General features: G+C 33.7%; 1 protein-coding gene across 1 annotated transcript in view; it reads right to left on the bottom strand.

Annotated features, from left to right (window-relative positions):
• The window catches only part of LOC145689388 (uncharacterized), a 101,810-nt gene that overhangs the window by 24,675 nt on the left and 62,098 nt on the right, over positions 1-15,037 (bottom strand). Inside the window, exons 10-13 of the mRNA XM_081763542.1 lie at positions 14,859-14,941; positions 6,233-6,336; positions 3,240-3,378; positions 1,663-1,748 (exon numbers count right to left, since the gene is read on the bottom strand). Of these exons, the coding sequence (XP_081619668.1) occupies positions 1,663-1,748; positions 3,240-3,378; positions 6,233-6,336; positions 14,859-14,941 (412 nt within the window). The remainder of the gene's footprint in view (positions 1-1,662; positions 1,749-3,239; positions 3,379-6,232; positions 6,337-14,858; positions 14,942-15,037) is intronic.

The raw sequence follows: 15,037 nt of genomic DNA, 5'->3' as shown, positions 1-15,037 counted from the left end.
GTGCCAAAATGGCCGAATTAGCCTGTTTTAATTATAATTGTTTTTCTTCCCTGTTTTTTACTTCACTCATTGAATACATTTGAGAATTTATTTTTTTGTATCAGGCACAGGTATAACTAATAAATACATGGAAACAACACATTAAAAGACAGTTAACAATTAAATAATACTATCTTACCAGGAATAAAATAAATAAATAATGCATATTTAGGTAATACTTTTCAAATTGAAAGCTATCTTAAGACAACGTTACCTTTCCTTACTTTCTCGACATTAAATAGTAACGACTACAAATAGTATTCTGCTTTTTAATGAAAGGAAAATGAAATGAAATCTTTAAGTTTTACGTCCCACGATTATGTCGGCTAGGCTAAAGGAGACGGTGATGATGAGAAATGAATGAAATGGTAGAATAAAGTGGGAGAAAATGGGAGAACCCGAGAAAACCCACGCACACTGTATTCGTCCACCACAAAGCTCACTTGTCGCGAGCTGGGATCGAACGAAGGACCCCATGCACCAGAAGTGAACACTACCACTGAGCCACCGCGACCCTCTTTAACGAAAGGACTATCGCCTAGATGAAATCTTACTTCTCTCATGTAAACTTAAATAATTAAATATCTAAAAATGCCGAGGGTTCGAAAATTTAGCTTGTGGTTCTTTTTTTCACTGTTCGTAATAACCTGTTTCTTCCAAATCTTTGTTGGGAATTTACTAAAACATCCTAGGCCTTATGCAGGGTCGTTTTGAAGTATGATTAGCACCATACTAAGGATATGACTAACGCATGGTTATCAGAAATGTAGTCAGAAACTTTGATTAGCACGTAGTAATTAATCACATGTGACTAATTAATTTAAAGCAGAGGGTACCCTGGTTTAGTTACAATAAACTTACATTATGAAAATACAAACGCAATTAATTATTTGTCTTTCCTTCTTTCTTTCTATCCTATCACCTCATCGGGTGCGTTAACTATGAAGCAGCTATTTAGCCGAGTCCTCTACAATAGTAGAACTGTTTCTTAAGGTGAAGAGTAAAAGATGAGTACAAAGTTTCCAGTTTTCTGAGGGATACATACAACTGATCGATAAATTATCTTCCCTTACAATTACAACATAATCCTTCTATTGTCGCTAATATTAATTGACTTCTACTTATTTCCCTCATAAATACATTCCTCAGAAATGAACAATTTAATCATAATTCCATCTCGTAACTGTAAGTTGTTGTGATATCAAACCACAAAGAAAACATTTCGAATTTCGTATTTCACATATTCGAATTTCATTCGAATTTCGCATGCGCACGTCTAGATTTCTGTAATTGCCACATTTATTTCTCTCACTCGAGGTATTGATCATACCCAAATCAACTTATTAGCTGAACTCCAAGCAGACTGAATACAAAAAAGTACACCTCCTTAGCACAGAGCTAATACGACACTAATAGTAGGACTAACGCTTGATTAACGAATTCCTTCTGAATACCGCCCCTTATGTCTACCTGAAGCATTTCTAAAAGGATTTTTTTTAAATGAGTTCTCTGGGTTCACTGAGCACACAATTGTTCATTCAGCATTACACTTCATTTATTTTATGTAAGGTTTCGTAAATGGAATGGATTTAATCACATGTACTACATCATATAGTAACTTACATCAATACTCCAAAGTGCTCCCAGAAGTGATCTCAAATCTTCATTGGACATATAGCTCCCTTTGTTCTTTCCATCATCTGATGATACTAAAACAGAAGAAGTATTAGTAGCATATTCATAAGACCACGAGATCTAAATCCAGAGTAAAATCTCATTGACATCATGCATAAATTACCATTTTAATATAGTGTTATTATTTTATCAAAAAATAAATTATTTCCACAACTTGTTAATCTGTTTTCGGGTTTGAAATGTGTCCAACACACAATATATCTAATTCAAATATATTTATAATATAATACAGTAAACAAGCAATTTATTTCAATACGATATGTTAACGTTCGCATTTTTACGCACATTTTATGTAATGTAAGAATACATTTTTTACCTGAATAGTATATTCATGCTTTATCCCGTCAGCACACGTAATACGCTCCAGGTTAATACCAATATGCTTATCAGCCATCAATCAATAGTTCGTAGATATGCTTATTCATTAATAATTAAAACCACATGCAAATTCTACATCTGCGCTAATTCGTTTATTCGGATATGTAACTTATTAACGATAAAAACATACGATGAAACGGTATTTATTGTATTTATAATCAGCGAAATAATCAGTGCTACGTTATTATGTAAATACTTGTACGCAGCAGTTAAATGATGAAATTATTACATTTAGTCTATAGTGAAGCGTACCCTTTATAACACAGTATCCAAAACAAAAGACTCATTTTCCTTAAATTGTAATCTCCACCAACCTTTGAAAAGCCTTTCAGTGGAAGTAGATGAACTTATTGAGAGAATAACATTTTGAAATGAGGCGCCCATGTCCAAAGAGGTTCTTGGCCCAAAAAATTGAAAACTGAGTTATTCGTAACATTGAATTCCTCCCATAAATCTGCATATGAATATATTTTACTGAGATTCAACAATTCTAAAGTCACTAAAATAAATATAAACTTTTCGTCCAGTTATAAAGCCCCCTTGCCCCCCCCCCTTTTTTTTTAAATCCTAGTATTAAATAGGGATGGCCAACATTTTCCGGACTCGGAAATTTCACTTTCCGTATTTCGGAAAAATTTCGAAATTCAGAAAAATTCCGGATTTTGGAAAAAATTCTGGAATTCGAAATAAATCCAGAATTTAGAAAATTCCGGAATTTTTCAGCTATCGGTATTTTTCCGAATTCCGGAATTATTCCGATTTTACTGTCCGAATTGCGGAAAGTAAAAATTTCGAAATTGGTCATCGCCAGTACGCCTATTATACACATACTATACTATGAAGTACTATACGCCTATATGTACATGAACTTTATTCATAACACATTTTCACATTAATTAACATTAATTAATTCAACAAAGGACATTAAAATGTTCTCAGTTTATACTTCACCCCCCAAAAAAAGACAGTTTTAGTTTTTTTGTTTTCTACCATTTCCTCTTCATGGGCAAAGAACCCTTTGGAAACGAGCTACTCAAATTCGAACACGTAATAATAAGGTTAGAAGAACATTAATGAAAACTGTGCTTATTGTGCATGATTTTAAATGATAATATGAATTAACTTACAATCATTGGTGATGTGATATCGAGCCTTCCTCTTCTCTTTCTTAAACTTGATTACTTCTTCAACGTATGTTGGCACCATAGACACATCCTTACCATCTAATACACCAATTAGAACAACACCTTTCAACCTCTTCTTCAGCTGTAAATTTTTAATTATAAAACAACACAAATTTAGGTTCAAAAAAGCAACTTTAACTATTCTCAAGATAAAAGCAGAAAAAAATACATTAAACTTTATTGCTACATTATGTTGCTTTTGTTAAATTTTTGAATTGAATTGAGTAGCATTAACTGCTAAGAAATTAAGACTTGTACAGCACTTTAAGAGTCCCTATCACTGCGAAATTAAAATACCGCTAATTTTATAGTAATTATGTGATATCATCAAATAGAAAAAAGATAATCAAAAATTGGATCAAGACCTCCCTAGACAATATTATTTTGCATGATGTACCGTTATCACGAGTCACCTAGTAGCTTTCCGTTTGCATTTATTTAGAAACGCGAAAATAAATGCTGATTTTCTAAATGGCTGGAAATCGAAAGCAGATAAATAAGTCGTGATAACGGTATCTCACGCAAAATAATATTGTCTAGGGAGATCTTGTTCCACTTTTTGATTATCTTTTATAGTATAATTACTGTAAAATTAGCTGTACTTTAATTTTGCAGTGATGAGGCCTCTTAAGTGGGAAATACAGTAATCTAGTGGTAGGAGCGTTGGACTCATGTCCGCGTGGTCTCGGGTTCGATGCCGGTGCTTTCACCCATCGTCGTAAGGCAAACTGGGAGTCACGTGACGGCCGCTAAGTCTAGAAAGCTTCTGATTGGCCTATTTGAGACAGGGAATGCTTATCGCTAGGCTGGACTAGTTCAGCCAATCGCTAGCAGATGGCGCTGGAACTGGCTTAGGCTCACAAATGGGCCGTTGCGCCAAGTGGGTTGGTAAGGCAGTTTAAGAAGTCAGAATATCTTACATCTAAAGACAAAAGGACTAGAATCGTCACCTTCGGGCACAACTGTCAACTAGATAGTTGAATAATACTTAAATGCTTTTAACACTGAGCTAAATGCTCTATTTTAAAGCAATGCCTGCTTTTAGTTCTGTCATATGTGTCGAGTGTCTGGATAAAAATCAAACAAATAATATGTTCTGACAAATACAATCTGAATAGACGTAGATCACGGGAATACTTGATAAAAATGATTTGATTACACATCATAGTACCTTGTACAGAATTTATTTTTACCTGTTTGTGGTCTTTTTCTGCCTACACGATCTGTTAGCCAAGTTTCATCTATTTTTCAAATATTAAATTATATTCATAGAACTTGTTAAGAAATATAGTATGAACCAGCGATCTACAAGATACAAGCTAACGCTTCTTCATCTCCCTTCAGTCATCAACACTAATGCCGTGGTTTTTCTAACTTAATCCTATACTTTATAATCTATAGGCTAACATCCAGAAACGAACATGAGTCCTCATGCACTAAAGGTAAACGAGTACGCCATTCATCTACTCAAGAACTATAGGAGTAAAACCAATAGCAATTAGGTCTTTTTAAACATAATACACGCCTGGTTCCAAATTATTTTCCAGCATAATTTATTTCAAGTGGGTTACAAAGGAATGTGCTACAATAATTATGTTTTGTGCTGACATATAAATATTATAATGAAAAGGATAGAATATTTTATTGTCATTTTGGACATATAATCTCATGTTTTAGGTACTTGGGATTGGAATAAAAACTTGGAATTCGGTATGCTTGTACGTTTTCGTTAGCGTTAACTAAGTAAATCGCTAAAAATAAAAATTTCCAACTGTAGAGTGGTTTTATGGAGAACTGAAAAATCTTTCCCATGTTATTTATATGGAACATCATCTACACCCCAAAATGTTGGGCACTTCCGGCAGGTTTAGAATGATAAAATTTCCTGTGATTGTAGCCTTCCGGGACTAACCTACAGGAAAATTGCCAAAAGTGAATATTTTTAGTTTTTAAGGGGTCTAAAGAGGGGATAAAGAAATTCTCATGTTATTTAAATAGGCGTTTTCTTGGGATACAAAATCTTATCTTTTGGATAATTGATATAGGAAAAAAAAACTTTAAATTTGGTAGAATTGTGGATTTAAGAGGTGCGAGGCTGTAGGCCGAGTAAACGTGAGGGTCAAGGGGCGAAGCCCCCAGCTGTGCCAAATTCAGGAAATTTAATTAATGAGCAAATGCACAAAATTCACTCTTGATGCAAAGGCTGATACCTAAGAGATGCGAGGCCGTAGGCCGAGCAAACGCGGGTGTCAGCCTCTAGCTAGCCAAACGCTAGTCTTACTATAATATGCATAGTTCTCAGTCTATGGAAACGGTATTTTTTAATAGTTAACCGTTGTCGCTCCGCTCCGTACCTGTCTTTATTTGAAAATGGATAGTGATGATATGGCAACATGGAAGTATTTTGTTGTTTATTAATACGAGGGATCTCAAATCATTTTAACAGTAAAAGTTTCTCAGTAGGTGGCATATCACACTGCAATGTTGTCACATCAGTTTCTGAGAAATAACAATCTCTGAACATGAATACATTTTATACACGATTTAGCGCGAAAAGAAATAAGAATTTTTATTTGCCTTTTCTTCAACACAGCCTGCTTTCAAACTATCAATTATATTCTATAATCAAAAGCAATAAGATGGAGGTCCAGGTATCTTCTTTCCTGCCCCATTCCTTTTTTCCCCCCTTCCCCAGATAGTGTACTTGCCGTGAGACGTCACCTCTCATATGTGAAGGATTTAAGGCCACAGCCGTCCGCGATGCCCAGCAATACGTAAAAATAAATAAATAAATGTACACACATGATCCAGAGCAACCTCTAAAGAAAATAACATATTAGAAATAATTAAATTATCGAAATTACATCATACATTCTTTCCAAATGATTACTAATTATATATTACTCTAGTAGTACCCCTATTTTTCCAATACTTACATCAATATTCCAGATTCCTTTCATGAATTTCTGCATCTCCTCTTCAGTTAACAACTCGTCTTTCTTGTTATCTTGATCGAATTTTACAAATTCCTTCTTTTTGTCTACGTGAGAAGAAAATATATTATTACTATCTACCAGTTACAAAGTGACTTAAACACAAAATAACGAATTTTTCTACAGATGGAAAAAAATGCTAAGATTCTTAAAAGGAATAATCATTCATGATAGCAATTTTATAACTGAATTTATCACAATTAATATTAAAGAAGAATTGAGTGACTAATCTCGTTAATCAACAGATAAATTTCTTTCATGAAATAAAATAAAAATACAATTTAAAACAGAAATGATTCTGCAAGTTAATCCATACAAAATGTCTGTATTGGCACTCAATACCTGATTTATGTAATGGTATTTTACACTGTGCCACATCACAAAGTACGCACATACAGAGACACTAACTGTTATTAACATATTATGTCAACGCACTAATATCAAAGACTGAAAGATGACAATTGCTGGGATCTATTGGTTTACAGAACGATTTACAAGTGCTTCAGTTTTTAGGACGGAACTCTTGAGTTAAAATAGTCTGAAGAAATGTTAGTTATTCGAGTATGCATTTATAAGTTAAAATGATGGTTCTTGTTACAAAATGTCAAGCTCTCAATTAGGGGATTTTGTGGGTGTACGTGCTTAATCTGAAGTTCCGAAATATTGTATAGAATCTTGTGAATTATTCAAAGATAATTAACAAAGCCATGCTTATGAAATGAAGCTAACGGGATCACTTTTATGATTGGATACATAATTATCGTGTATATTAGTATAAGGCCTCAACTGAGTGAATAACCATTACTATAAAACTAAGAATCCCATTCATATTGCGCATTGTACTTAATTGAAGTTACGCTCCCAGTAATCATTTCACATCTGACATCTTTTCAACCATTAGACATCGATATGGGTAATATATAATGTTACTTTAAGAGATTCGAACAATTATGTATAGCAATATCGGTACAGGAAGAAAAACAAGCGCCTACATTACTAACTTTTATAGGGTAGTAGGACATTTGAAGGGTTAAGTTCCAAAGTTGGTCGTCCGTGTCTAGCAAAATTTTGAAAAGTTACAGGGAAGAAATGGATAATTCGCTCGTTATGTGCTTGGTAATAGTAAGGAGAGATGAATTTGTATTATATATATATATATATATATAATCAAGGAACTATTAGCCAAGCGGAGGAGACTACTTAGGGTAAGGTTACCACATGGTTGGATTGTGGAAAACTAACGAGTATTTGTATTCTAAACGTGACTGCAGATGTACAGAGACACTCCAGTTGGTATTTTTGACGAGAACTTACCCTCTATTAATTTTAACAAAATGGGTCCAAATTTTCCTAACCCTAAGTTTACCCGACTCTACCCTACTCTACTTATACCTAAATTACTCTACTCTATTCTACCCTACTATATTTTACTCTTTCAAAGTGGACCTAAAAATTGATGATTTTAAAATTTTCGTAGCTGTTATTACGTTTTTTGACGACGACCAACTTCGGAATAAATGCCCATTTGAAGATATTTACAATATGACTTGGTCGGATGATTCCGAAGCCAAGACATATGAAAAGCTAAATGAAACATTACTCACACATTATGGACAGAAAGTAAGTCCGACTCCACAGAGATTCTATTTACATAAAATGGTTCAATCCGAATCACAATTAGTGTTGCAATTTGTTTTAGTCTTACATAAACAAGTCTCGCTTTATAAGAATGAGCCAATGGCTGAAGAGATGATAAAAGATCAATTAATTGTGGGTATGAAGAACGACGCAGTGCGTAGGAAAATAATAACAGCAACTAAGTTAGTGTTGCAGGAGGTCATAACTATAGCCTGCGCCGCAAAGCGCACAAAACGGCTGCTGAGTTTACTAAATAATATTCAAAACATAAATCGTATCTCTACATCCTCCAGTCTGAGTAACCCCTAGAAAGTCGAACGTAAATTTCAGGTTGCATCTAGTTCACCTACGAAGGCACGCATTTTCGCCGAAACTAAGCGCTTCAATATTCGCGCGCTACCCTAGCCAGCTGTTTTAAGTTTATGTAAAATGTACAGAAAAATTTGGGCAAGTCTTGCCCATTTGATGTTGAGAACAAAATTCGCTTCTAACCCATTGCTACTACTACTTTTACTACTACTACTACTACTACTACTTTTACTAGTACTACTACTCCTATTACTACTTTTACTAGTACTACTACTCCTATTACTACTTTTACTACTACTACTACTATTATTATTATTATTATTATTATTATTATTATTATTACTTATACTATGGATCCGTATAGTAAAACTGCGCGCATGTTTTAATGTAAAAATGATATGAAATTTTTAAAAAAAAATTAAAAAAAAAGCTTTCCTTGGGTCGGGATTGAACTCACGCCAAAAGCGACTTTCATCACTAGCCCACTCGGTAAATAATTTGAGTATTGTATTGTATTGTATTGTATTGTATTGTATTGTACTGTATTGTATTGTATTTATTTTCGTCCTTTTTTCATAGTACATTTAGCACTGTTATTACAATGCATGTGAAGTGGACACGTCATTTATATATAATACAAAAATAAAAAGAAATAATAATAATAATAATATAAATTACATACATTAGGTTAATAATATGGTTACATTTTGCATGATATCATTATTACAAATAACGTTACAGTAAGTAATTATTTCTTGCAGTGTATGTAGAAATCCTTCCATATATATCTAATCCTAAAGACAAATAGTGACACTGATTTAATTAGATCATAGATTTTTTTTCAGTTAACTATTCATGTATTCCTCTACCTAGTAAAAGCAGTGTAGTAATAAATATTTCTGAAGTTCTTTTTTAAATTTTGCAACAGAGTCCTGAGTCTTTATATTTTAGGGAAAGTTTATTGTACAGCATGATACCTGCATATTTACACCCTTTTAAATATTATACAGTTCTATGTTCTACAATGTATCATAGTTATGTTGTTCTACTCGCGTAAGGATACCCTTCAGGTGTTTCTTTACAAATATCAGTAAATTTAAGATATACAAACATGGTACTGGAAGTATACAAAGTTTTTTTAAATATTGGTTTGCAGTGATCTTTTGGTTCAGGAGTTGCTATCATTCTTGTTATTCGCTTCTGTATCGTAAAAATTACTTTGGCTTTGTGTGTATTTCCCCAAAATATAATGCCATATGTTAAATTCGACTGGAATAATCCAAAGTAAATTCTTTTTAAAGTAGAATGTTTTAACGCGTTTTTAAGTACTTTAATTGCGAAAAAATTGATTTAATTTCTTACTAAGCTTTGTTATATGAACATCCCAGAAAAGATTTTTATCTATACAAATTCCTAAGAACGTCGTTGAATTCACGTAGTCTATTTCATTATTTTCAATTAAAATATTCACAGGCAGTGCGTGTTTTTTGCGCAGATGATGAAAATTGATTGCGTGCGTCTTTACAATGTTTAAGTTTATTTTCTAGAATCCAGTGAGATAGCTTACAGAGGATTTCGTTTGCACTACCTTTAACTTCCTCATTTGTTTTCCATTTTACTATAATATTAGCATCATCTACATAAAGTGATAGTTCTGCTGGAGTAACATTAATTGGTAGGATGTTAATGTATATCAAAAATAATAACGGGCCTAATACGGATCCTTGTGGCACTCTACATGATATTTCTTGTTTCTCCGATATGTTGTATGTAGTTTGGTTTGTTTCTCTGTTATTGTATTTAATTTCTACTACTTGCTGCCGATTTTCCAAACACGATTTTAACCATTTATACGCAATGCCTCTTATTCCATAATCTTGTAGTTTTCAAAAAAGATTTTTATGTGACACCAACTCAAATGCTTTGGAAAGGTCAAGAAAGACACCTATAAATTTCTCCTTACTATGTAGACTTTTATGTAGAATTTCTAGTATTATTTTCAATTTTATTTTAATCGAAAGAGTGTTACGAAAATTTAAAAAAAAAATTAAAAATCCTTGGGTCGGGTTTGAACCCACGCCAAAAGTGAATTTTATTACTAACCCACTCACTAGCACGCTCGGCTACGGGTGTCAACAGCAGCTGGCGTTTGCTTTCTGCTATATGTATGTCATCGCTTTTGATGTCCTATCTATATCGGCCAATAAGATCAGAGGATACTTGAAACGCTTGGGATCAGCGAATATGTGGAAGGCATCGCAGAGGTTATACGCTGTGATAAGTGCGCAAGGCATCATCGTGTTCAACAACGTCCAGTGAATCTATTGTTTAATCAAACGAGTCAGCAGTGCTGCAGTTTTGGGGACGAAACACGTAAGTTAAAATAATCTGTGGAAATGTTTATTATTCGGGCATTTATTAGGTAGTTCCTATTACAAAATATTGAGCTCTTAATTACGGGATTTTCTGGATTTACGAGTTTAATCAGAGGCTCTGAAATATTGTCGATTGTGCGTAAATGACTAATAAAGCAATATCTATGGAACAGAATTACTTTCACGATAGAATACACAATTGTCGCGCATGTTACTATAAGGCTTCAATTGCGTGAATAAGAATAAGACTAAGTCTATTTACAATAATCTATGAAAATTGATTATTGGTTAATTACAACAATGGTAAAACCATTCCAGTAGTAAAATATGTTAAGCCAACATAGGGTAATTATACAGGGTCATTTTCCACGCAAGCCCAAAGGGCGTTCAAAGCAGATAAGGTCTTGGTTGGTCAACATAGAGTATTATGTAGTATTGTTTATAATATCCTGGGCACCCTTCTTTCCTTTAAACACTATGTCCTCCTAATCATGAGCAACAATAAAGAAATGAAAATTTCTCTTTGGCTCTTTAAGATATTTCATGACAGGAATATGCCTATTTCACGACAGGAATACTAAATTGTCCTGAGTACGTTTCTAAGAATAGATCTAAAGGTGAGTTGACTTATTGTTATTACTATTATTGAATAAGAGATTGTTCATTATCATTGGCCGTTAGTTCAACGACTTCTGCTACTGGAGATCATGCTCTCAGGTAAGAAATTAAATTACGTATTTATATATATCTATTAAAATGCTACAACAGCAACTAAAAGCGCCCGAGCTCCAACCTATAACTTTGGCTTTCAAATCTTTCATTTACGGTTATGTGTGATTTCACGTTTACAGACACAAACATTTTAAGTACGAGTACTTTAAACAAATTAGTTAACTAGATCTTTTTCATAAAGTTTATGGTATAAAATTATTGTTCAAAGCCTTTGTATTTTAATAAGCCATCTCTAAAATCAATGCACGTGAATTGTGCTTCCATCTTCCGAGTTCTTATAACTATATGTTGTGGACGTTTATATGTTTGTGGTCAATCCTTTCGACAACGAGATCTCGGAAACTACAGGCTCTAGAAAGATGGCGTTTTCACTGATCGATTGGAAATTTTGCGTAGATTGTCTAGTTCTAAAAATATTTTAAAAAACATGGCCATTATTTCTTTATTACATTTTTTAGGGTACACTGGAAGCGTTGAAATTTTTTAAAAAAAATTAAGCATCATATCCTACGCGTTATACATTCGAACACCACACTGTTGTATATAGGGGTTACATATGTCTCAGGCGTTTGTTTCATGGCCAAATAATAATGAAAAAGGAACAATAACCATTTCTCCAGTTTAAGCAGTAAGATGAATCTTTATTTTTGGAGTGTTTTGCCCAATGAGCGCCATATATAACTGTCATTATAATTAATTGTGTATGTAATGTATTTGCTAATTGCATACTGCATGCAAGAAGAAAGAAAACACTGGTCATGCATGAATTAGAAACTCCAACCGGAAGTAGGCTCAAATCTTGCAAACGGTGCGAGATATTGAGAAAAAAATAATCGATTAAATCTCCCCTTTATGATACGCCTTGCCGATATTTTTTCAAAACTTGTGTCTGTAAAGGGACATGTACAGATGTGAGAAATGAGAAGGATATTTATGCTCATATGCGAATGATGCGCTGTGTAGAGAGCACAGGTTCAGCTAGTCTATATATTAAAATGATAGGTTTATATGTTTGTGGTCAAGAAACGTTTATATGTTTGTGGACGTTTACATGTTTGTGATCAATGCTTGTGACAATGACATCTCGGAAACCACACGCCCTCGAAAGATGGCTTTTTCACTGATCGATTGCAAATCTTGTGTAGATTATTCAGTTCTAATTGAATATTTAAAAATGGCCGTTATTTCTTTATTACACTTCTAGTACACGTAGGTATACTAGAAGTATTGCAATTTTAAATAGTATATCCTACGGGTTATACACTCCAACACAACACATTTGTATACGGTGTGTGTATATATCTCCGGCGTTTGTTTCATGGCCAAATGATAATGAAAACGAAGGATAACCATTTCTCCAGTCTAAGATGAATCTTTATTGTTTGGAATGTTTTGCCTAATGAACACCATATATCACTGACATTATAATTAATTGTGTACGTAATGTACTTGCTTCTTACATACTGCATGCAAGAAGAAAAAACACTGATCATACATAAATTAGAAATTCCAAGAAGAAGTATGCTCAAATCTAGCAAATGATCCGAGATATTGAAAAAATAACCGAAAAATCTCAACTTTATGATACCCCTTACCGATTTTTATCAAGACGTCCTTCACTTGTGTCTGTAAAGGGACATGTATAGATGCTGTGAGGAATGACAAGGAGATTCACGCTCATATGTGAATGATGCGCTGTGTAGAGCGCGCAGGTTCAGCTAGTATTCAATATAATTCAATACTATTATACACATTTCTTGTATTTTCATGACTTTTCAGATTTAGTTTGTTTTACTACCCTGGAAGACAGGGTTGGCAAAAACCATGGTTTTTATTGAAAAAAAATCCGGTGTTTTTGGTTTAAACCCGTTTTTTTTTTTTTTTTTTTTTTTTTTTGGTTTAAATAATTTGCTCGATACATATCACATATGGACAGAAATAAGTTTGTTTCGCCTTGGTGTTACTATGCAGCAACCGGATTGTGCTGGAAGGGATCACATAAGCTTAAAGCGGAACCCAAACTGCTTCTCGGCTTACATCCGAGAGAAATTGTCCTCCATTTGAACTTGAAACCGGGACTAGTTGGTCACAAATGCGATACATCTGCCGACTTACTCACACAGGACTCCTGATAAAAATACGTTGTACTGATCTTTACATATTTGTTAATATAATTGTCAAAGAGTCATTTCAGAAGGACAAAAAGATAAACAGTTGCACAACTGAAACCATTATACAGAATTACATATGGACAATTTCAAAATACTGCAGAGTACAGAAGAACTAATTTAGTCCAAGTTTGTTCACTACGACTTTTATTAGTCCAAGTTAAGGAAATACGACGACTTAATTTGCATATCAGTAAGAAATGTGAATAAAGATACGAAATATTTGAGTCCACTTTGGCTCTGACCCATTTATACATAAATAGATGCCAAAGATACTTTGGATTTCAATAAATGCCTCTCGTGGGGTTTGTATAACACCCTCCTCCCAAAAGTACGGCATTTCGATGTATTTTATCAATAGTAAACATTATTAAAACGAGACATTATTTAGAATTTATCTTCGATTGCAATTGCACAACAATAATAAACTATTTAAAAAATCACAAAATAAACTTTCATAAACTTATATATAAAAAATTTGCTTTTGTAGTATAGTCTCTGAGTAATAAATAGGGAATTTAGGTCTGAATATAATACGAATAATATACGGAAGCGAAACGTGGTAACCCAAAAATGTGATCATCAAGATTTTACGACACTTCTACGAACATTTTTCTTTTTTGGTTTAAACCAGTTGGTTTTTTTGAGAAAAAAAAACAGCTGCTTTAAACCAAGGTTTAAACCACCTTGGTTTAAACCAGCCAACCTGTTGGAAGATATTTAAATCAATGCATCTATTTTGATCCACCTGCCCTAGTAAACTATATTGTTTATTTACTAAGCACTCACCTAGGACACATTATAAAAGTCTATCTTACCAAAATGTGCCAAATGGTATCTGCCTAAAGTAATTGTTTATTTGCCTATCAGTATCCAAAAGAGAAAATTAATCCTTGCTATATACAATAAACTCTATGGCCTATGGAACCCGGAGGTTCAATGCCGCGTTCACAAAAGCTCTCCACTGACTTCTATCCTTAGCTAACTGCATCCAGTTTCTACTCTGTATTCCAATCTCTGCGAGATCCATCTTAATATTGTCCTCCCATCTGCGCCTAGGTCTTCCTATTGGTCGTTTTCCGATTGGTCTGCCAGTCAAGACTTTGAAAGCGTCTCTACTTTCTTCCATTCTAGCTACATGACCCGCCCATCTAAGCCTCCTAGACTTGACGACCCTAACAATGTTGGGTAAACCATATAAATTATGTAGTTCCTCGTTATGAAGTTTCCGCCATTCCCCATTCCCGTTCCTCTTGGGTCCGAATATTCGTCTCAGGGTCTTGTTCTCAAATACTTTCAGTCTATTTGCTATATACAATAAAATAGATAAATGCAATGAATAATTACCAATGCATTCGAACTTTTCCACTTTAACAAAATCTTCTGATTCATCAACATCCTTATCTTCATCATCGCTAGAGTTGTCACCTCTGTAATTAAAGAAATCCATGTGATTATGCGTGTTTCGATAAGATTTGGTACTGCGCTACTATTAGCAGAAAACGAAACAAAGAAACCGAATGCGA

The sequence above is a fragment of the Thermobia domestica genome, chromosome 7, assembly GCF_964235325.1.
Source record: "Thermobia domestica chromosome 7, izTheDome1.hap1.1, whole genome shotgun sequence".
Taxonomy (NCBI): Eukaryota; Metazoa; Arthropoda; class Insecta; order Zygentoma; family Lepismatidae; genus Thermobia; species Thermobia domestica.
The sequence above is the reverse complement of the archived record's forward strand: the minus strand, read 5'-3'. Positions and strand labels throughout refer to the sequence as shown.